Genomic DNA, 23,191 nt, shown 5'->3' on the forward strand with positions numbered 1-23,191 from the left:
ATGTGTTTTTTATCACCAATATTTTGGCCCAGAGGATAATGATTCAAGAATTAAGAACCTAGGGATGAATGAAAGAGAATATAAATCATTAAACTTTCAGACACATTACTGGATAATTCACAGCAGTCTTAGATTCCTAGTATATTGGGGAAGTACACTGCATTCTTTGAAAACAAACACTCAAAGGTTAATCTTGTTTTTTAACAATGTTTGAACAGATAGATAACATTCTTGTTCCTGAAAGCAAGACTCAGTGTTCAATCAGACAGGTGTGGAGGAATACCCTCAAGGTCAACAGTGTCACATGTCATGTTTAACTTGGACCGAATCCAAACAGGCACTCTCTTCATTGTCCAGGCCTTGCATAACACATTGTCCTTTGCGGTGTACTAGTGGATAAATCATAACCTGAGGACATCCATGTGCTCTCTCACCTCCATCACCTCTTCTCTCACCTCCTCATTCACCCTTTCTTGCTGTCTCTCATCCTCTCTCCTCAGCTGCTAAACTGAGTGATTAGATTCCTGATGGAACAGAAGAATGCCCTTCGTTACGTAGTCTGGGTACAAGGGCATTTCATTGTTACGTCATGACCAGCCAACCATTCCCTACTACATTTATTTTCTCTCAAGAACTCACAATTCACCCTATTTACATCCCAAGGAAATATTTTTGTACACAAAGGCTCATTAATTGAGGTCAAACATATTCATGCATGTGTACACACAGATTCACACACACACACACACACACACACACACACACACACACACACACCTAAAGTATATTCTAACAGCCTCTCTTCCTGAAAGATCACTCAGGGAACAGAACACAGCACCATCAAAACCTCTGGTAGCGAACACCATTCAGTCAAGGACAATGGCAGTATGCTGTCTCGGCAAAAAAAAAAACATCGTCAAGATCAGATGTTTCTTCCACAGGTTCAGTTTTCCATGTGGTGATAATAACAAGGGGTTAATGAGCTTGTTTCACTTGACCGTCTGTATATTTCCCTTGGCTCTTAGTCCCACCTTAGTTAGTGCTAATTAGGGTATCTGCATAAATTGACACCTTCATCTTTCAAAACTCTCAATTTAAAATATACATTTCTTAACTTGGAAGGGTGTTTAATGATCCCTCTCTCAAACACACATACACAAACATAACCACATAACCACAACCACACACTCATTCCAGCAGATGGACCACCCTGAGGCAGAGCCATGGGAGAACAACCTGTAAGAGGGGGAAGCTGCCATATGATGTCTGGGAGATCAGGTGTGCTCCTACACAATGGCACCTCCTGCTCCTTTTAAGCAGTACTCATGTTAGCCCCTGGCCAAACGCCTGCGAGACACAAAACCAAACAGCATCTGTGGCTGATAATGGCGCTTCGACAGTGAAACTGAAGAGTATATATCTGCACCATTTGTTGCTATTGAAATCACTGTTGCACATTCAAGGCTCCACATGTGTCCCGTAGCAACATGTGTTGGTGCCGTGAAAGTAGGGCAGGGTGGCATATCTCATTGTGTTAATGGCCAGGTTAGTTATTCAACTTTGTTGGAATCAAAGAAGGAAAAGCTCAGTCACTTATCTGTGATGCAAATCCACTTCCCTTCCCCCCATCCCCAAGGAATATTTTGTCATACCTTGCTCAAGGTCACTAAAGCAGTTTTATACATTTTATTTCATTTGCAATACCTATTATAGTATAACCTCATTATGACAAGTACAGGTACATGTCGCACATGTACTGTGGAGATAATGACTTCCCAAGAAAGGCCTACCAGCTGAGTTCAGAACATGGGACTTCTCTGATGACACATCAAGGGCATGCCATTCAGCACCCTACCTTGAGTGTGGCTTGTTTACAATACTAATGGAACAGCTGACATATTTAAATTAAATATCCACCTGGCTGTGAGTAATGTCATCTCTCTCTGCCATGCCACTCTCTCTCCCCACGATGGGTCAAACAAGCCCCCTGCCACTCTTGGCTTCAAACACCAACCAAGGGGGTCTCCCCTTGATCCTCTCTTTTCTCCTGTGCTCTAGTAAACACGATAATAGCCTTGCTGTGTTCATGTGGGCTGCATGTTAACACTGTGGCTGTCAAAGGCCATCATGCCTCTTCAAAGGATGACGACTCTCTGAAGTGGTCTCTCTCTGGAGCGGCCATTTTCCACTTGACTGGCCCCACACACAAAGAGAGCAAGGCAGCCCCCAGCAGCTGTACTAGACTGGTCAAGAGAGGGGGAGGGGCCAAAGTCTTGATTTGGGGGAAGGGGCGGGATATAGGGGACTTACGGGTCAGAGGGAGTGGAAGGGCCGTCATCAGCATCACGTTTAAGAGGCTTCCGAGTTTTTTCCTCTAATCATCCCTAACTGGACCACTTGGGGCAATTTTCAATTATCAAATGCTTTTATTGCTGATTACCTTGCAGCAGTGCAAACGTTTTCAACTGTTCACCACAGTATTAACAACATGAGGGTTTGTAGCACATTAGGGCTACCATATCTGACAATGACAAAACAGCACAGGGAACTATGATATCAGTGAGAATGCATACTAGGCTGGCAAATTGAACCCGGTAAATGTAACCCCAAACTAAGAGTGGGATTTACATTTTTATATAAATAATTAGCTTATCAGCTGGCAGTCAGTTGGCAATTATCATAACATTGGCAATGCGCTGGCATGAAAGCACCACTGAGATTCATCTGATGCAATACTTGTTTATGGTTTGGAAATTAGAATAACCTTTTCAAAAACTGTAACGATAGCACCCTGAGGATCCTAACCATGAACCACTGACATTCTACCCAACAGGCATCCACACAGGCCTCCGGATAAGCATCCATTGTTACCCCTACATGATGAGCTCTGGCGGTTCTACCCAGGGTATAAAGGGTCATAATTAGCTCACTACAACAGCGTAACAAGTTTGCACCCCCTCCCTGCCGTGCAACTCTGTAATTGGTCCCCTCTGGTGACACAGTCAGCCCCCAGAACAAAGGATTCCCAGAAGGGGGGTATGTGCTGACCCTTGCTGAACCCACCACAACAATGACAAGCAGGAAGCATTTACATATGCTGACAGACTTGTCCCTTCTTAGGGTGAAGCGGCAGGCACTTCATTAAAGCAACATCAATATATGCTGATGGAAAAAGAGGAGTGGGCCTGTACATCGCTGTCTACTGAGAGAGACTATAGTGAAATGACAGAAGGCTGTCACATTCAATCTGATTTAATAGACAGTGTTATTAAATGGGGTTGTGTGGAAATTGATAGGAAAGGGCTCTGGAGATCTGTCTGAAAATTGTCTTGTGTCTGTGTGCATGTCACTAAATTGTCTGCATGCATCAGCAAATGGTTTCCCCCACAAGCTGTTCACCTGGAAATCAGCTGCCAAAAACTGTCTCCCTCAGGGTTTGCTCAAGCAAATTTATTTTCTGTTTTTTTGGTCAAACATTTAAAAAACCTGCATCTTCAGTTCCCCTTCCTGTGTAACGGACCAGTTCTTCAAACAGGTGAAACGTATATTAACCCTTGTGCTGCCTTCGGTTCACATGACCCAAAGGTTCATAACGAACCATCATTGTGTTTACCCAATTTTACCCAATACAAAAACAAATAAAAATATTTTTCTTTTAACCTTCGCAATGTGGGGGGTCTGAGACAGCCCAACGGTTAAAAGAAAATGCTTCACTTTGTTTTTGTATGCGTTAAAGTTGCCGCAATACGACGGTGGGTCACAATGACTGATGGTTCAGAATGACCCGAAGATAACACAAGGGTTAAGGTTGTGTGATAGTCTCCATGACACAGTTGTGTGAACCTTGTTTGACATTCTATATAGCTTCACAACTTTACCAAAGGGATCCTGCTGTGTCAGGCCCAGGTGACTTATCTGTCGATTCAGCAGACATGCTACAGGGTCTGTGGAGTGGAGAGAAAGTAGCATTGCATCACGCTTCTCTGAGTTCATTATCTTATCCAGTTAAGGAGAGGGTAAATCCTCCTTCCATTTGACACACTGCTCATTTAGCTGAAAGGCAGGAGTGGCTGGCTGCAGATGAGACTGGGGCTGGGGTAGGATAGGATGCGCCGGGGCTGGATGGATGGAGGGGGGCCCACTAGGAGGTGTCGTCCTGAGCAGATGGAGCTCTCAGTGGCGTAGTAAGTGGAATCCTCACATGGCAGAGGAGACTGCAGGATCTCACAGGATCAGGACTCAGCATCCAGGTGGCCACGGCCCCTCCTGACCAGCTGGAGGAGCGATGGGACCATCTGATACTCGAAGGAAAAATGATACAATTTTCTTTGCTGCTTTGTTTGTCAATGCATCAACACAAAAGCCCAGTGCCAATCAAATAATTTAGCTAATGAAGCTTCTAGAAAACCTTTTCATTGCAGTCACTCAAATATTCAAGGTCATGATGAAACTAGGCATAGCAACATTAGCATGCAGGTAATAGTCTGAAGCTCATTAGCTGGTTGCAGTACAAAAAAGGACAAAGGGACCAGATTTGCATATGTTACATTTAGAATAGATACAAAAATGTTACCACATCTCAGCACACTAAGACAATGCAACACCATTGTTTGGCTATCCTGAAACATCCAATTGTTTCTAATGTATAATTTATAGTGCAACAATGAAGTGATATCAAAATCTCGACAAAAGTGAGAAAGTCGCATCTGCGCTTGTCCTTAGCTGATCCTCAGCCCCGGAGGCTACGTGAGGGTAATTACACCCTCTTGCTTTTTTTTGTTTTTACTCAGTGTCGGGGTCAGCAAGGCTCCCAAGTGACCAACAACAGGGGCAACAGCCGACACCCCTCCCCCCTATTACAGACAACCCCCTCTTCCTCCCTGAAGGCCCCCATGCTGCTCTTTGCCCCCGTCTAAGGGAGATGGGGACAGAGAGGAGAACAGCTGCTAATGGGAAATCTCTCTCTGGTTCCCATGAATGTCCAGCTTCCTCCTCAAAGGATGCAGCATCCGTCTGACCAGCTGGAACCAGACATAGGATAGTAGTCTGATTCTCACACACGCTGGATGGACATGATGAGCCATCACTACTGATAAGCCCACAGACAGATGCACACGTGCTTCTCCTACACCCCATCCTCTACACATTGGAACTAATTCTTGGAGTGACATATTTACCTTAATCATGTGTTTGTTTGATTATTTGTGAGCTCACAAAAAACGTAAGCAACCAGCAGCAATAATTACCGGCCTATGTCATAAATATCATAATATTTTATAAAAGATTGACACTAGCACAAAACGTGAGATACAGTTATATATAAATACAGTCATAAGACATTCACATAGACGTCTTTTGTTTGCTTGTTTCAGGATTTGCTGGGTGTCAGGAGAATCATCACGTGAAAGTAATAAAATATGAAGGACCAACTGCGCCATCTAGTGTTCAGACAGTGCAAAACCAAGTTAAAAATGTAAAAGAATTACAAGTACAAATGAATTCCTCCTTTCCTCCTAAATAATTAAGAGACATCAACTAAGCTGTAATGTTTTATGTTTTGTCTCATTACACATTCATATTAGATGTCTTAACCAACAGTTTGACTGTTATATGTTGCCTATTTATCTAATTTAAGTAAAGCACTGCAAAGTATTACTTCAAAGCATAAGTAAAGCATTTCCTTCAAAGTGAGGAAAATAACTATTATTGTTCCATTTGCCAAAAGTAGCCCTCCATGACAAAATAATACCGGTTCTCAGAGTCAGTCATAAAGGACATTTAGTACTGCATGTGTCTCCTGACTGAAACAAGTTGTACATGTTGATCAATGGAAACATGATGACTGATCCAATCAGAGATCCAATCTGCGCCGCAGCTCCACACCATACCAGGGCACTGTGGCTCTCATCTCTCAGGATGACCCCCACCATTACCTTCACATAAGACAAGGAGCCAGTGAAGAAGACCCACGAAAGCACCTGAGGGAGATGAGACATGTTTATCATTAGAATGATTCAGCACTGACCCTGAAGGACTATTTTAATGGGTGAAAGTTTTCCAAATCATCAGAACTGTATTTTATAATAGTGTAGTTTCTAAGGAAATCAGACAGGAAATAACTAAAACATAATAGCAGAAAACCTGCTCCACAATGGATTTGAGGGAAAACAAGTTACTTAATCTTCAGCAACTTGAGAAATGGACCCACAGATCTAGGGAACATGTCTTAAGAATGTCTCAATGAGGGCCTGTAAATGTCATGAAGTATAATGGGCTATGTACATAACATCTCAACAGATGTTTTTTTTACTTACAATGATAGCCTCTCCCAGTGCAGATTTTTGAAGAAGAGGGCATGGACTCATGGCAGCCATAGCCATGTTGTAACTTGCAAAGCCAGTCCCCATGACACACAACAGGCCCAGGAAGACCAGCGACCTAGACAAACACAAGAAATTCAGTGTGCATATAACTCCGACATAACTAAAAAAACAAATGTCATGAAGTTAATTACTGACAAGAACAAATTGTAAAAATAGTTAACAGATTTGTAGCTTATTCCAATAATTCCATCATAAACTAAGATAATGATAAGCCTGGAGGTCAAATCTGTTTAGATTGCCAAATCTTCTTTGTCATTAACAAATGTTATTAGGCATGGGTTTTACCTTTTAGGAAAGAACATGGCAACAATACAGGCCACTGGATTGGCCACAGATGCCAGAGCAGCAGAGAGGTGATAGGCCAGGTTCCCGTAGGGCATACAGGAATAAGTCTGAACAGAGGGTAGTAAACCGTTGGTAGTTCCATTCACCCACACCACCATAAGGTAGATGAAGGTCAGCTGGAACATGGAGTGGCCTGATTTAGTCAGCAGAGGCCTGGCCTGGCTTGTCACCTCACAGAGATGTTTTTGGCTATTAGTCCTAACTGCAGGATTGTCCAGGCCAGAGCAGACAGATGACACTGAATCTGGAACAAGGTTCTCAGTGGAGACCTCAAATGTCCGTGGGAGCCTGTTGAGCTTCCAAAATGCAGCCAGGCTGATACACATCATAACTGCTAAGAAAAAAAAGAAGACCTCTGTAGTGAAGTTTGGAGGAAGGTACTGGGTCTGCAAAACATACGTGTCCCCGCCCTCAGTGTGGTTACCAGACGACCCAGAGACATTCACACACTTAGCAATGCCTACCCCCTGCGCCAGGGCAACAAGGCCTGGGATGAAGCCACTGAGGCCCTCCCCAATGAAGTAGGTGGTGATGTAGTGGGCAGGCAGCTGCATCATGAAGGGCAGGAAGGTGACTGAGGAGGTGCAGTCCACTAGTGCCAGGAAGAAAGTAATGATGAAGAAGGCTGCGCTGTGCTGGGCCCCAGCCACCACAGTTGTCACGTCCCAGAAAAAAGCCAGCAAGAAGCAGGCCAAGACACCGATACACAAGATAGTGTAGATGACAACACTCTCCTTCAGCCGACCAGGGCACAGCTTGTGCATTAGGGTAACCAGCAAGGGCCCCAGGTTGGCCAGCTGGATGATGACAGTCAGGTAAGAGGGCAGCTCCCAGCCCTCGGGAAGGGTGGTGACAATGATAGGCAGCTCCACCCACAAACCATTGATGGCCAACCAGGAACCTAGGCCAAAAGCGCAAGCAAGTGCATGAATAAGTATAGCCATGCTGCAGGTTGATGGTCTCCTCAGGAGAAGTGGGGATCCCTATGATGTACACAGTCCAACTCTAACAGTCCTCGTAGCCTACAGAAGGAGGGGATCATGAGAAATCATAAAATATATTTACAAAGTTTAAGAGCAACTAAACACCAAAACGTCTTCTTTGAGGTATGACCCTATTTTTACATGTGCATGGCTAAACACATCAAGCCAGTTCTTGATTTTGATCATTCTTTGTAAATGTTTTTATTTATTTTATTTTGCAGTGTATTGTCAAGGTTGAAAATACTTTAATTAATTTGTGACATAGAGGTGCCATTTTGTCATCACAGGCAAAGATTGTGTATGACAATTGGCCACGTTCATGTATCACTGAGAGAGTCTTTTGGTGAGAAATTGAAGGTGTCATATTTTTATATAGATAACATTTAAAATACAAAATATATTATACACAAATATGAAGGGTCAGACTAAGGCTTTGGGTGTTCAGTTATTCTTTGAGAAATTTAAAAAGATTAAAAAGCAGATCTTGGTAAACTGAATTCTGCCACTCAGTTTTTCTAAATGGCCTATGTCTAAGGTTACTCAATAGACTCGTTACTGGAACAAATGTCATGTTTGTCTTAGCGTTGTGAGACTCTTATGGATAATTAGTTACAGTTACTGCTATTAAGAAAAGTGAGTCAACGACAGTGATATTTGGGGAGTAGTTACAGAAGTACCAGATGCATCATAATCTTTCTTCATATTGCTGAGACGTGTAATTGTCACTGCCAAATACCATGCTATGCTGTAATAGATCCACTGGCTAGCTACATAGGTATCAGACACAACGTGTGATTTTACAATGAAATAACCTATAATTGGATTCTATTTTCTCAGAAATACATCTAATAATTGACTCCATAGCCAGTCTCTCAAATAAAAAATTTATAATATATAAAATGTCAAGAAACCAAGACATAACATTTCAAGTTTTTACAAAAATATTAGATTGTTATACTCACTTTTCTTGAACCATGGGATGCTCTTCTGTGGAATGCAACGTGGCTACTCTCACTTTATGTATAACATTTGGTTAACAACGACACCGTTTTCAGCTACCCTTTACACACCCATGTGAGGAAAGACTGGTGCCTTCTGGGTAGTTCAGAGTCCAATCCAGACATCAGCTCCACCATGTAACCATGTCCGCTCATTGCGTATGGTTTAAATGTAAACATGTTATACAATTTGAGTAACACTACCAACAGGAGTCTCCCTTTCTCTGTCTCTACAGCTCCTCTCACTAATGAGATGCCTGTGGTCTCCAATTAAACTTAAAAATGCTGTGTTGCACTCAACAAGAGAGTAGTTCTAAGTTTGGAAAGAGAAAAGTATGTGTGACATTCAAATATCCATCAAACTGCCCTAAGAAGGACAATGGTATTACAGCAAAACAGAATGACCTAGGATTTACCTTAATGTGTTTGACTGTGAACATTTACCGCACATTGCCTTCATAAATTATTTCCTCTAACCTATCAAAACAATTACATGAAAACAAGGGTATCATCAGGTCAAGTGCCAGGAATTCAATATCTAACCAAAATAGCATACACTCTGATGATTGCATAATTTCCAATGTTTGTGACCATGGCCTTACTAATACGAAACTCAGAAGCTAGATGATAGTTTCATTAAGGTCATCTTTGTTCTCATTACACAATTGCCATCAAACTGTACCTCATAAACTAGCTGATTTTATTACTCATACAGAACACTTCAAGTACAGAGCATGCACAACTCATGTTCTGAGAACTGGAATTCCCAGAGTCTAACAGTTTAACATCAAATAACCTTTACATGTTGTCTAGACACTACAGAGAAATCTTAACTAGGCAGGATTGCTAACATATCTACTGCTAGTGCTAACTCCTGGAATTAAATAGGCATGTTGTTTAAAGTGTCCCTTCGGTTGAGAGGATTTATCACATTTTGAAATTGACTGCATGTTTGGTAAGATACTCAAGGGTAAGAGGGACACAGTAGTTAGAAAATTGATTGTTCTTCAACACAATAACTTGATCCATACTAGACTTTGTATAGACCAAGACATTGTGCAAAATGCAATCCATTCAGTTTCATTACTCCTATTCTCATAGTAAAGCCCAATGACACTAGCATTCTGACACAAACATGGAACACCTGCAGGGTTAGACCTTAAGGAATCCATAACCACATGTAGAATGTAAATGTAATGATGCAAATTGATGAAAGGAAAAAACAACCGTCTTTAGTTGTGAAAAAGGTGGTCAGATCTGCTTTCACATGTTGAACCAAGAGGTGAAACTAATTCAACAAGTTTCTCTTTTTGAGAGATGATTAACTTTGAACGAGTTCCCTAATGTGTAACGTTACACTATGTGGCATGCATGTTTACTTGAATTTAGATTATTAACCAAGAACACATGACAATTGAAGTCTTATGAATGAGAGAATCACTGGGTATAAATATCAGTGGTTGCCCTTTTAACAGCCATGTGACAGTTCACCAAGGGTGACAGCCTGAGTGGCTTACTACTATAGGCATCTTTCCATAAGCTGCATTCACATGCATAGGCCATGGGGTTGGTAATCAAACTGTTATACAAGTACACATGCAAAGTCAGGGCAAACATTTATGAATGATTTGACCTACCCATTTGTCAACAATGAAATATTGTCAGATGGATATCTATCTTGGTATTATTTCAAAATGAACATCCACAAATACTCTTAATGGGTGAAATTTTAAGTCTGTGAGCTGTCAACAAACTGTCTCATTCCCTGTTACAAAAAGACAGAACACAAGATGTACACTCAATAAGATTATTTATGTTATTGTACAATCTGCATTTATAACAAATAATAATAAAAAAAGATTAGTAAGATGTACAGTATTCAAATGACCAGTTCTGGTGTGGACCTATGACTCCGCCTGCCTAGTCATCTAGTCCAACCAGAACTCCAGTGATGGGATAGGGGAGGAGCCAGGGCATGAGAATGTTGTATATAGAAGTGCTTTTATGTATGTGAATGTGTTTTGATTGCGTTCTTGTTTTAAAAATTATATGTGTGTGCATTCTTGTGTTTTGGGTGAGTGTGTACATGTTTGCGTGTTCCTAGATTTGAGTGTGGGCACGTTTAAGTGTTGGCAGCAAATGAATGTAACAAGGTGGTGGATGGGATGATCGCAAACAGTAGAGGGGGGAAAGGAAAAGTAGGAGTAGTAGCGAGGGCTCAGTTGGTGTAGATCTGCCCCTCAGGAGGCTGAGGGAGCTTCATGTTCTCCTTGCACATCATAAGCCGTCTAAGCTCCTGCAGGACCACCCGGATACTGTAGGAGTTCTGCCACTTGGCCAGGGCAGACACAGCTCGTGTGTCAACCTGAAGGAGAAAGAACCATGAGGTAAAGGATTACGTTTCACACCACACTACCCTCTTACAGAACACAATGCCAGACCATATCGTACACATTTTATGCTGGGAGTACAATAGCGTTCAGACTTAATCTATGATCAAGTCATTTACTTCAACAAATAATTTTCATAAATAACCAATTTAATCCACCTGTGACTTTTTTATTATTTTCCCGAAAGATTTACTGACTGCTCTGCCACCACATTTACTTTTGATGGTACTGTAAGACAACCAGATGAACTCACCACGCCATTGGAGTTGTGCACACCATTCAAGTTTATCTTCGTCACAAATCTGACAAATGGTGGCGTCTCAGGGTATCTGGGTCCACATTCAACCTTCAGACTGTACATCCTATTTTCATAGATTGTCTGTGAATCAAATATAAACATCAGTGGGTCAGGAAAGTCAAACTTCCATTCCTGTGGGATGCATGGGGCATTGGACAATGAACAATACAACTTCCTACATGCTGGTACAGTAAATAATTGCCTTAGTATAAATAAATAAAAGGCTGATACATATCTGATTATGCGATCATGTGTAGATCTGAGCACTCACCCTAGGAGGGCCGATGATCATCCCTCTCCATCGTGTTAAGGTCATGTCCTCATCATCTTCTAGGCCCCAACTCACAGTTCCATCTCCCACACCTTTCTGGCCTTCTTCCAGCTCTTCAAGAAGCCGGAAGTTACGAGGAACCTTAACGCCTGATGAGACATAATGGGGTTGAAAGTGATACTTAATTAAACAACACAATAGAGAAAGTATCATTAGTGTGCATGTCACAAGTATTTTACTTTTCCATTGTTTAATCAGTCTGCTGTACAGGCCTATTTTAAGCATGAACGAGGTAAAATGCCCATGGTGACACAATGAACATGTTAGACCAGTTTTCCTTCAAAGATGGCCTTGCTGTAAGCAGCTTTGTAGGCCCAACAATCACAACTCAGATTTAGATCCCCTTTTAAAAAAGACAGAAATATCCTTACCGAATCTACAAATTAGGAATTTGTTTCGGAGTTGGTTAGCTTTTACAATGAAATGGGCTCACTATTTGCTACTAAATAATTTGAAATACTTTCTATACCTTTCAAATTATAAACATCCTCACATCTGGCCATCTTGAAGTACACGTTAAGGTTGTGTTCCATATTTAGCAAACTAGCTATGATAGTAAATTAGTAATAATTTATAAAGGTACTTAGTTAAGTAAACGAGAATACCTAGGTACCTAAATAGCTAGCTAGCTAGCTAGCTCACGTTAAGAATATAGCTAGCCTACTACTAGTCTACATTCGCCTATTAGCTAGGCTAGCTAGCTAGAAATACGCCCGCCTATCTCAGGCTATAAGAAGTTGCTGTAGTCTGAAAATACTGATGCATCAGAAACATGTTCAAACAATATAACAAATTAGATTGTTTAGATTGGTTGTACATTTCCTGATATGAACGTGGCTAACAGCAGTTTGATTTATTAGCCGAATTAAAATCGTTTGGTCAGTTGGCATGTTAGCTATACGCTAGTAAAGATAATAGCTAGCTCTAGCTATACTAGCACTAGCTACTTCCTCTGTTCAAGCTATCTCTAACAGCTCACAACAAGCTAGGCTATAATGGCCCTTTGGCGTTAGCTCATGTATTCAATGACTCATCTATACATAGCTAGACAAATAAGATGAGGTTTTGCGAATTTCAGTAATAGTATACGTTTCTTGCAACACTGCATTATGCCAGCGATCAATTGTAAGAATGTATAACAACTGACAACAGTATACATTTATTAAGCTAGCCAGCTATCTGAATCGTTTACCTGATCCGGCGGCGACCGCCATCTTTTCGTTTAGTAGCGGGGACGCGCACGTCGTTGACCATAGTTTGTTGCAGGGAAGGATTGGGGGACTAAAGTGCAGGGACGTAAATTGTAGCAATATATCTGGACAATGGTCAGTCTAAGCGAAGTAAGTTATTTTTTCAATGAATAGACACTATGGTGACAATGGTTGAATGGGTGTGTATTTTCTAACTTTCGCAGAACAATCACTTAGGTTATTTGTGTCTCTCTTCGCCCAACCGGTTGACCCAGTAGTCCTATGGCATGCACACGCGTGTCCAGAAAATGAGTCATACCTGTTGATCAATCGTCTTTTAATTGAAAGTGTTGTCGAGCAAGCATACGTTCCAAGCAAACAGTTAAAAGGCGACTAACACAATAAATAGACCACAAAATAATAATTTAGCTGTTTTAGTTTATTTATAAATATATTGTAACATTAGTCTTCCCAGTGGAAGACAACGAAAAGGCATTAAGGCATTATTTCGGATATCTAAAACGCTAGCATCACAAATAATATCAGAACATTGCAAGCAATGGATAAGAGCGTCTGCTAAATGACTAAATGTAAATGTAAGTAGATGGGCGTCAGAAAAGTGGACAGCTAAGTACAGTGCTGAAGTAGGCTACGAGGGCGTTTGAGTGCAATTATATTTAAATGAGTGTCGCAAGTGACGGGTAGCCCAGTGTTAACATGGATGGCAACATTTACAACAAATTAAGACAGGATGAGGCCATTCAAGAAAACTACAAATATAATTTAGGCTCCACAGCACGGCACCTTCTTACTGGCCCCACACCCAGAAATAGATTTTGCATCTACAATGTCAAATTAGTTTCTTATAGCCTACCACAGAGCAAAAGTTTTTTCTTAAATCATCTGTATCAGCGAATACACAATATGAAACACCAATCTGTAAAGAGAATGGTTCACCAATTTATAAATACACATTTCTGAATCTCCGCTTTATGATTTACCTTTCCTTCAGTATTAGCCTACTTCAAAGACAAGATAAACCAAACTCCACACATTCAATTTACCACGTACATACAGATAACTACAAATAATTAATGAGAAATGTGCAAGAATTGATATTTGATTCAACACCACAAAGACAGACCATATTAAAAAGGCCGTCCTTGGACCATAGCCAATTAGCAATTTCATTGTGAAATTGTTTTAATTATGGCAGAAAACTGAGATCAATTCAACAGAGATCAATTCAAATAAGAGACTTAATTAATCTATCAGAATTGCCTCAACAAACCCTGTTCTGCAATATTCTACACATCCTCACAACAAGCATTATGCAGTATGTTCTGTATGTTGTCCAATAGCTCAAAAACAATTACCTCACAATAGGATACCGAACCATGTTTTAGGTCAAAAATGCTGTTTTGGCTTTAAATTAAATAACTACCATTATCGACAGAGCAAGTTTTTCTTTGTAATAAAGATCCATTTCTGGCTGTTCAAACTAAGGAATATTTGGAATTATTTATTATATTTGGCAGGATTTTTGGGGGCCCAGTAGTACAATGAGCCCAAAACTGAAAGTCACTAATGGGATGCCGCAAAACTGTTTATATGACTCTTTCTGATACATACAAACAGTAAGGATGAGACATGGACTGTAAGATACCAGTTAGCCAGATAGCCAGTGTAAGATACATTTTCAAGACCTTTCATTTGAGTAAAGGTGTGAGTTTTGGCATGCAGTGTTGATGTACTTGTATGCCTGCCCCGTAGTATTGATTATTTACTATCATTATTATTAACTCCACCATTTCCTCTTTTCAAAACATAGGGCAGGGACATTAAGAACAAGAAGGAATCTTAGCCAATTGAACAAATAATTCAGATTTCTAGTTAAGACATATGGTTCAAGTTCACTTACAATCACACTGCATAGTTATCTGCTGTACAAAACATTTACAAGTACTGGTTACCAAAGAAAAGGCATACATTTTCACTCATCGGCTTAGCAATTTAGTTCTATTTTTAACCTCTTATCTCATTGGCAATATCTCTGAAGGGGGAATGTTCTGTTCTACCATTGTTTCCTTTGTAGAAAACCACCCTAGATGCCTCACAAATGTACTCCATCACAACATCTATGACAATTAAGGCTGCTTTAGAAAACTGCACGTCATAGCTATGTCCATCCAAACAAGGACACAAGGAGGGTGGTTTTCGGGAGACAGGACCCTGGAGAGTCCTAAAACAACTATTAGCTTCCAATTAAGAGTCTGAAGACAGAACTTTAGGGTAAAAAGTCATGACAAAAAATTAATAATAAAAAATGCTCGTATCCTCACGCCCTTATTCACCTCAAAATGTTTTTGTTGATATGAAGAAAAATGAAAAACATTGCGAAAAGCCTTTCTTCAAGTATTTCTGTTTGTGATTTTTTGCTGACAAAGTAAAAATGTTAAATTATGTTGCATTATAGTAAGATGAATTAAGATATTTGACCCTTTCAGGGGACAGTGTCTTCCAGTGTATCCCGTAGAAAGGGTCAATTGTAGTTAGACATACAAGAACGCTGTAGATTAGAGCTGGTTGTTGAGTTAGAAAGAGGTTAGTGTTGTAGTGCTTTCAATGATGATGTATCAAAAGCACAGCCAACCCCAGATCTCCACAGTAAGGTTAGAAACCCCTAAACAAATATCGGCTATATCTATATTCTGATGACAGTTTCAGACAAAATGTGCAAGACTTAAAGCTATGGCATCTCAAACCATTGGTTAGATTCCTATGGATTTAAGTTTAAGTTCTACAAAAAAAGAAGACAAGTATGGCATGTGTCTCTTGAGGTAGGGTGCAGCTCGTCTTTTTGCATTACTTGGTTTTATGAGCCCATTTGAGGTCATCAGCCCTGGGTTTCTCTCCTGTCACACCTTGGATCAGATCCTCAAGGTTTTGCCAAAAGCCAAACTTCTCTAGTGGGTAGTTCAGCCAGCCTGAAAAGACATACTAGAAGTAAACATACTCTAACACTGATAAAACCCAGAGAAACCAAACAGTTATACAACAGGTACTCAATACCTACACAGTCTGCGGGAACTTACCTGTGGTAATGCAGAAGTATGTCTCATGAGGGGTCACATGATGGACACGGTGGTGTTTACGTGGCAGAATGATATGACAGTTCTGTAGAAACACAACCCAACGTGGCAGCCCAAAGTATGTATGTGACCACTTGTGAATTTGGTTGGTCAAGGTTACAAAGATGGCCAGGGAAAACCAATAGCAGTACCAGGGGTAGATATGGTATACCTCCGCTACAAATGCAAGAAGACAGAAGAGGGGGGAGTCATAAGAGATGTATATTCTGTTTACATTAGTCATCATAGTAAACTATTGTTGCAAATTAGTCAAAATTATTTTTGAATAATTTGAATCTCACCAGGGGAAAGGGTAAGGAAGTTGAAGGCCATGTTTGCTAGAGGGACCAGCGTCAGCATGCAGTTGTCACCATTGGTCTCAATAAAGTCATGGCGAGTGATGGCTGTGGGGTCGATGTGGTGCTCCCTAAATGGTCGGATAAAGGCCTGCGGGGGGGACATTTATAGTGCAATATCTTGGGCACCAACGTCAGGGAAACGGTCACATCAAATATCTGACTGTAAGAACGAACTTTATCTTACCTTTCCAAAGATAGGAAGGTCCACAGATCCCCAGGTATCAGCTCCCCAGTGGACTAGGCCAGAGGCAAAATCTGCAGTGAGTATGCCTGCCCCTGGTAGAGAGGAAGAGAACAAAAGTAATACAGTCAGGGTACAGACAGCAAAAGAAGGATACCTTAAACAATACCGGGTGGCAGCTATGCATACCAATTCCCAAGAGGATGTACCACATATGGCCCAGGTGAAAGTTGGCAAGGAGGTGAAGGAGGTTGAAGGCCATAAGAGAGAAGCAGAGGACCACACTTATCCATTCCTGACACCTTTTTCCTGTAAATATATAAATATACAGTGGTTATTGAATTATGTGCAAAACACGAAAAATAGAAGATAGTAGACTGACACACAGGACAAAGATGATTGAATATGCCTTTACGACAGAACTCTGGAGAATTAGAGCAGCATACAACAATTATTCAGTTGGCCTATACAGGCAGGCTGGTTAATATATCAATACATCAAGAATATATCCAATCTGAAATGTTGGATCTGACCTGTCATTTTGTTGACTGTAGGCAACTAAAACAGATATTTCACTTCCATAGAATGTTTACTCAGTTTGAGTGTTAATATTGTAAACCACAAAGAGACTATTTCAACTTGGAATAGAATACTTGAGGTGTCTCCAAAGGCAGAACCAGATGTGTCAAGAGACAAGTGTTTAAGATAGTAGTGAAGTCCAACAATATCAAGATGCATCAAAAACCATACTTTAGACAATGATATTGTGAAATTCTACATTACATTTGATTATATACTGCATTTGACTAAGTAAATAAATCTGTGCTGCAGACAAGGCTTGCATTGCTTAAACAGACCACCAGGATTATAACTGTTCAAATGTATGTACTGTAGGCAGGCAGCTGGGCCAGAAATACCTGTCTGAGAAGAGCAGCCTATAGGGCTCGGTAATTCTTTGCAGATATAGTAGGTGTTGTTTAGTATACGTATGCAACCGAAAAGCCTAATTTTGCACCGAGATCTTGGGGACATTTTTATGAGAAGTTTTAGTTTTCAAGAAGAGAAAACAATAGTGGTTCTATAACAACACGTGTCACAGACCCCCTTAACCTACAGCATACAATAAAATGAGAGCTCAACTATTATCCAGATTGTACGCCAAGAATATACTGGAGACTGAGCTGACGTTCTTTGATCAATTTTGTTAATGTAAGTCTGCTAAATGCATAAATGTAAATGTAACTGATTTAACTTCTTGTACTCGCTGTGAATTATATCATTGTTGCTTGCTTTTTCTACAGGTACACTCTTGCACTTTTTTGAGGTTTATGTTGTAACTTGTTTAACTACATGCGCTTATGGTTCTTCCCATTGGCACTTATTTGCTTTTCATAATGTATGCTTCATGTTTTGGCTACCCGCAATGTATTGGGGCTATATCTCGTTGTTATGATCAGTGACCTATGCACTTTTGTAAAGCTCTCTCTTGGAAGTCGCTTTGGATAAAAGTGTCTGCTAAATGAATAAATGTAAATGTAACCTAAACAGGTATGCAAATGCAAGAAGAAAATATATTCAATAATCAAATACGAGTTAACAATGACAACAATTGCTTTTGTATACATTGAACCAATGTCTGAACATAGAGGGAATCCAAAGCCTATCGTGTCCGAAACAAAGATGTGGGGCTTCCGTGCAAGCTTCATATTGGTGTTTAATAACTTTCGAATTAGTGAATCGTGTTGTTTTTTGCCTTTAGAGTAGCACCCGTGAGCGCCCTCTGCCTTTCCGTCTGGCCGATACTACACTTCTCCGTCGTTCACTGTGTGCAGGTAGCTCTTGTATACTTGTAAAGTATTCAATCGCACTCACTCATTCACATGGACACGTGATGTTTTGTAAAAGCTAAATTCAAAGCTAGTTAAAATGTCACGTAAGGTTTGGTTAAAAACTAAATCGGTGGTTGCTTGGACCAGCAAGCAATGCACATTCACGGATGACTAATGTTACTGCTACTGGTAGCTAACTGTTAGCTCATGGTAGAGCGAGCTATCGACTCGCTATATCAAGACAACTGACTCACCTGGCGAATACAGATTGGCAAGTTCGCGGGCACCTGCGTGTTGAGGGCCCCACCGTACAGCACCTCGGTCCAGTCCGTCAGATTCTATGGTCTGTGGTTTCTGTCCACACCCGTTTTCGCTTACCATACTCGCCATGATACACCGGTTCAACCCCCTTCGATCTCCACTCACATTCAGGAAACCAAACAAAACTGTCAACTTCTCGCAGCAGAAAATTACATTGCTATTCTAAGCCAATCGCGTCTGTCTTTCCATCCAGAACCGCCAATTGGGGAGCTGGAAATATTTCCATAATTACTCAAATAACCAATAAGACTGGAGAAAAAAAGACTGCATTATCTGACCCCACCCATGTGAGCCTGATAATTCTTGGACACAAATCATAAACTGAGTATGTGGATTGGTAGCCTACTTATAATTATGTCATAATCATTTAACTTAAAAGTATGATTGGTGTCCGTCGTTATTTTTTGAGAAACACTCATTTGAAATGGCATTACTCTGGTCCCCGTCCATCTTGACACTTGATTAATGGTGTTAAGAATCCCGCATCGGTGCATCCCGCGTCTTCACATTGTCGCCTTGTGTGACTGATACAGTTGAAGACCAGTTTCTTACTCACTTGGCCCTCTATATTTCATAGTCACTCTCAGAGAGGATGGTCAGTGTTTACTTTTATGTTTTTCTCCTGAATTTTTGTGAGGTGTGATCAAAACAAAGTAAACATATACAAACAATCTTGAGATAAATTTAGACAATAATCAAAGAACATATTTCAAAATGGAAAAACTCAGTTTTTCCTTAAATAATACCACAAGGTGGCAGTAGATGCCCATTTCCCCAAACTACAAACGCATGAGTCAAAAACTCAAGTTATGTAGCCTACTGTATTCATAACAAAATGACAAAATCTGTTAATCAGATCGGTGAACAAAGCTGAAAGTTGGCTACTGAAAAACACCCTCAATTGAAACGCATTCACTTTATAATCTGAATAATGCAGATTCACGTAGCCTATATAGCCGATAATTGCGAGAAAGCTACATTTTAACGTTTATCTTGCGAGAAAGCTACATTTTAACGTTTAACGTTCATCCTTTGTAATCACTGGTAAAATCGAACTGACTGGTAGGATACACATGTTTATCAGTTCATATGTAGCCTAATCCATTTGAAACTGTCTATCCCTACTCTTTTCATGATCATGATCATGAAGCATGAAACTTCGCCCTTCCTTCTAAGTCGCGCGTCACGCCTTCGCAGCCTTATATAAAACCCAAGCTCACACTGACAACTTGTTTGATTGAGGCGGCGTCATATTGAGTCTGTTTTTTTAAAAAGCTACACATTTTCTCATACAGGCTTTCCAAAGTATTGAGATAGCAGCCTGACATTTTTTAAACAACTCAATAGTGTTGATTTCATCCAATTACAAAAGTCTAGTCTCGGGCTATTGCCCCTTGTTCTTGCAATCCGGCGGGTGTTAAGATCCATGGAAGTAGCCGGCATCTACGACGGGGACAGCTTTGCTTTCCAGAGAAACATCGGTCCCTACAACGACCGAATTCCCAGGCAGGTCTCTGACGGCTCGATGACGGAACTTGGCATCGCAGAGCACGAAAAAGCGATAGATTTTAGTGCTTACCTGGACCCAGCTTTGCACTATCAACAGCTGACAGCCCACCACGAATCTCAACAACAGCGGGGGACCGATATATTTGCAGATTTTCTGAACGAGGAGAGCAAGATAAAGAGAATTTCACCGTTACAAAACTACAGAAACCACCTAGGCCTATCTGAGAAGGACCGTGAGTCAAGTCCTTGTGTCAACCCCAGGGAAACATACGTCCTAGGTTATCCCGAACTACAAGAGACGCGTGTGGACAGTGTGTTTAGCCCAGACCTCCCCGGCAACCACTACAAATCTAGAGAAAGAAACGAAACTTTTGAAGACACAAGAATGGACACGGGTTCGTCTGGGTTTGACATGAGGTCTTATCTTCATTATCAGTCGACTCCAAGTGGCAGTATTGGCAACATCTCCACTGCGTCCTCATCTTGCTCCAGTCCACCCGGCACACCTGGCCCGTCAGGTAAAGGCAGCCGGTCGCCTAACTCGCATAGTGGGAAATTATCTAATGGCAAGGGGAAAAAGCGACTGGACAAAGACAGTGAAGAATACAAGCAGAGGCGAGAGAGGAACAACCTTGCTGTGAGAAAGAGCAGAGATAAAGCCAAAATGCGCAATATGGAGACGCAACACAAAGTGCTGGAACTTGCCGCTGAGAATGAACGTTTGCAAAAGCGCGTGGAACAACTATCAAGAGAGCTTGCCACTTTGCGTAATCTTCTTTCAGCAACTGGACAATGATGATAGTATGGTAAACTCAGCTCGTTGGAAGTCGAGCTACTTCAGTAGCCTATAAGAAACGGACTTGAAGCCAATTTATCGAAGTGATGTTTCACGTAAGGAAAGGTGATTCAAGACTATTCATGTGAAAACAGACATTAAGTTTACAAGGCCACGGTTGCATGAATTGCGCAACCAGATCAGGATTCCTGACAGGTCACCATCATGTCGTGGGTTTCTCTGTCTTCATTGTTGTTATTATGCAGTATTTCGGTGCAGGTTTCACGTTCCAAAACCTATTTGGTAATAGACATATTCTGTTATTTAAATATTATTCCCTTATCTGAGCAATGGCTGTCAAGGGAAGACTTGCACTGCAGAGGTATGATGCAACTCTTTGTAATAGTATTGGCAATGAATGAAGTAATGCATTTACTGTAATATTAAAAAGGTACAGATGCTTTAAGGGTATTCGTATTTTACGGAATTAAACAGATTTATACTTTCTTGATATCATCTCCTGTATCATTCTTTATTTGCTTGTAAACAGGTGGTATCTTTTCGGATTACTTTGTCCGGTGCTCCTTTCATCTTGTTCACCTCTCATTTCCCCAGACTACACAGACGTGACTTTAAATTTACACAAGTACAATTCAATTTTAGATTGTTTTAGGTTTTTAGATTTTCAGGTAAAAGTGCAAAGTCACTTCCTTTTATTCTTACTGTGGGGCGGCTCATCTGAATTTAGTCAATCATTTACAAACAACATTTTAAAATATTTTATATTTTAAAATCTCCATTTAAACTGTAAAAGCCGATGCTGTGGGACATTTGTTATACATGCATACCAAAACTGTGGTAAAAATAAATACTTAAATGTATCCTTTTGTATCCAACTGAAAAGTAAGAACATTATCTTGAGCACACACCTCTGTCAACAGTCTAGTGGGTCCACTGACCCAGAGAGGGGTTCAAGGTTGTAGAGTTTAATCAGCAACTAAACCCCAACATGCCACAATTCAGCTTGAATCACAGTCCGTTTTAAATGGGAAAATAACTGATAATGTATGACGTTAGTTTAAAACACAGACAAAGGCATTTTCCCATCTTATTTACAAACATTTGAAAATAGTTCCTCCACACATTTTAATCATAGTCTGTTCATGAAACGTCCCATTTATAGCTACATCAACAAATCTATGAGAATAGCTAATTTTAGGCAGATTATTTGTAAGTAAAGCGGGAGAGAACCTATTTAGGATGTCTTTATGAGAGAAAAATACTTAATGGCAATACATATTGTGCACTTCAATGGATAAACCTAGAATTATGTTTTTTATATAGTCAGCACTTCCCAGGGCTGTTTAATGTAGTACATACTCTCACAAGCTTATAACACTCTTGCTGCAGATCATTTCTTAATACTTAACTTCATGGATATCACAGTTGATATTGCTCAACATCTTCCTGTTTCAATGCATCATTGAAATGAAAATACAACACCCAACATGATTCCAGAAGAACAGCAAAAATATCCATTAACAGTTTTACCAATAGTTCCCAACACCGCCCTCCCCTCTTTCAATGTCATTAGTTGTTGGAAACTCCAATTCAAATTGATTACTTTTATTTGACATGCATAAAAGCAAACATGTCCTTGTCGATATTGGGCCTTTCCAACACTGAGTGAAGAAATGTGTTTTTCAACCAATATTATCATTCTTGCACACATGGGGGTCAAACATTTAGTTTTTATGAACCAATAATGTAGATGTAGATTAGCTCTGTGGAGACTCCTCCCGGAGCTGTGTAAAACTCCTTGTGCTGGGCTTTAGACACAGGAGGGGGAATTTCCCACTCAGAATGTCCTTTTTTCTGGAAAGATAAGCCCAACCCCTTTTTTTCTCCTTTTACCGTCAACGGGGCAGTGCCTGTCCGTAAACTCTAAATTGCATCATACCTCCTGCAGGTCAACTGCCCTTCTGAAAAAAAAAACTCTTATAGTGTAATACAAACAGAGCACCCACTCTCTACTACTAACTCTGAAATGACATTGTTTCTTGAACATGTACATTCAGCTCCACACTTTAGTATTTAGAATACATCTGGAAATTGTGTCATTTCTATAAATCAAATTTGCAGTTTGTGTCGAGAAAAAGTATAGATTA

General features: G+C 40.5%; 4 protein-coding genes across 4 annotated transcripts; 1 reads left to right on the plus strand and 3 right to left on the minus strand.

The window, feature by feature from the left end:
• Nucleotides 1–5,537: 5,537 nt before the first annotated feature.
• Nucleotides 5,538–8,740, minus strand: slc52a3-1 (solute carrier family 52 member 3-1). The gene is made up of 4 exons (XM_067240229.1): nucleotides 8,674–8,740; nucleotides 6,669–7,750; nucleotides 6,315–6,438; nucleotides 5,538–5,978 (listed from the first exon to the last, which is right to left on the minus strand). Exons 2-4 carry the CDS (start codon nucleotides 7,670–7,672, stop codon nucleotides 5,766–5,768), a joined length of 1,341 nt encoding a protein of 446 aa, XP_067096330.1. The 5' UTR covers nucleotides 7,673–7,750; nucleotides 8,674–8,740; the 3' UTR covers nucleotides 5,538–5,765.
• A 1,762-nt stretch (nucleotides 8,741–10,502) lies between these two features.
• On the minus strand, nucleotides 10,503–13,051 carry LOC136945591 (ubiquitin-conjugating enzyme E2 variant 1). Its single transcript, XM_067239506.1, has 4 exons — nucleotides 12,921–13,051; nucleotides 11,669–11,817; nucleotides 11,353–11,478; nucleotides 10,503–11,074 (listed from the first exon to the last, which is right to left on the minus strand). The coding sequence occupies exons 1-4, from the start codon at nucleotides 12,940–12,942 to the stop codon at nucleotides 10,928–10,930; spliced, it is 444 nt and encodes a 147-aa protein (XP_067095607.1). The 5' UTR covers nucleotides 12,943–13,051; the 3' UTR covers nucleotides 10,503–10,927.
• A 2,602-nt stretch (nucleotides 13,052–15,653) lies between these two features.
• Nucleotides 15,654–19,231, minus strand: peds1 (plasmanylethanolamine desaturase 1). Its single transcript, XM_067239505.1, has 7 exons — nucleotides 19,174–19,231; nucleotides 18,673–18,834; nucleotides 16,779–16,898; nucleotides 16,593–16,684; nucleotides 16,352–16,496; nucleotides 16,014–16,226; nucleotides 15,654–15,905 (listed from the first exon to the last, which is right to left on the minus strand). Exons 1-7 carry the CDS (start codon nucleotides 19,187–19,189, stop codon nucleotides 15,784–15,786), a joined length of 870 nt encoding a protein of 289 aa, XP_067095606.1. The 5' UTR covers nucleotides 19,190–19,231; the 3' UTR covers nucleotides 15,654–15,783.
• A 745-nt stretch (nucleotides 19,232–19,976) lies between these two features.
• Nucleotides 19,977–21,534, plus strand: cebpb (CCAAT enhancer binding protein beta). The gene has a single exon (XM_067240675.1). The coding sequence runs from the start codon at nucleotides 20,166–20,168 to the stop codon at nucleotides 21,042–21,044; it is 879 nt and encodes a 292-aa protein (XP_067096776.1). The 5' UTR covers nucleotides 19,977–20,165; the 3' UTR covers nucleotides 21,045–21,534.
• Nucleotides 21,535–23,191: the final 1,657 nt, after the last annotated feature.

Source organism: Osmerus mordax, chromosome 7, assembly GCF_038355195.1.
Source record: "Osmerus mordax isolate fOsmMor3 chromosome 7, fOsmMor3.pri, whole genome shotgun sequence".
NCBI lineage: Eukaryota > Metazoa > Chordata > Actinopteri > Osmeriformes > Osmeridae > Osmerus > Osmerus mordax.

Bases quoted from the DNA above. Each gene is read 5' to 3' on its own strand.
- slc52a3-1 (XM_067240229.1), bottom strand. From the start codon at position 7,672: ATGGCTATACTTATTCATGCACTTGCTTGCGCTTTTGGCCTAGGTTCC. The intron at 6,439-6,668 runs GTAAAACCCATG...GTGTTTGTCTAG, and splicing joins GCCATGTTCTTTCCTAAAAG to GTCGCTGGTCTTCCTGGGCC. The intron at 5,979-6,314 runs GTAAGTAAAAAA...CATCTCCCTCAG, and splicing joins CACTGGGAGAGGCTATCATT to GTGCTTTCGTGGGTCTTCTT.
- LOC136945591 (XM_067239506.1), bottom strand. From the start codon at position 12,942: ATGGCGGTCGCCGCCGGATCAG. The intron at 11,818-12,920 runs GTAAACGATTCA...ATGTCTCATCAG, and splicing joins GGCGGTCGCCGCCGGATCAG to GCGTTAAGGTTCCTCGTAAC. The intron at 11,479-11,668 runs GTGAGTGCTCAG...TTTGATTCACAG, and splicing joins TGATCATCGGCCCTCCTAGG to ACAATCTATGAAAATAGGAT.
- peds1 (XM_067239505.1), bottom strand. The intron at 16,685-16,778 runs GTATGCATAGCT...CCTCTCTACCAG, and splicing joins GTACATCCTCTTGGGAATTG to GGGCAGGCATACTCACTGCA. The intron at 15,906-16,013 runs GTAAGTTCCCGC...ATGTCTTTTCAG, and splicing joins ATACTTCTGCATTACCACAG to GCTGGCTGAACTACCCACTA.
- cebpb (XM_067240675.1), top strand. From the start codon at position 20,166: ATGGAAGTAGCCGGCATCTACGACGGGGACAGCTTTGCTTTCCAGAGA.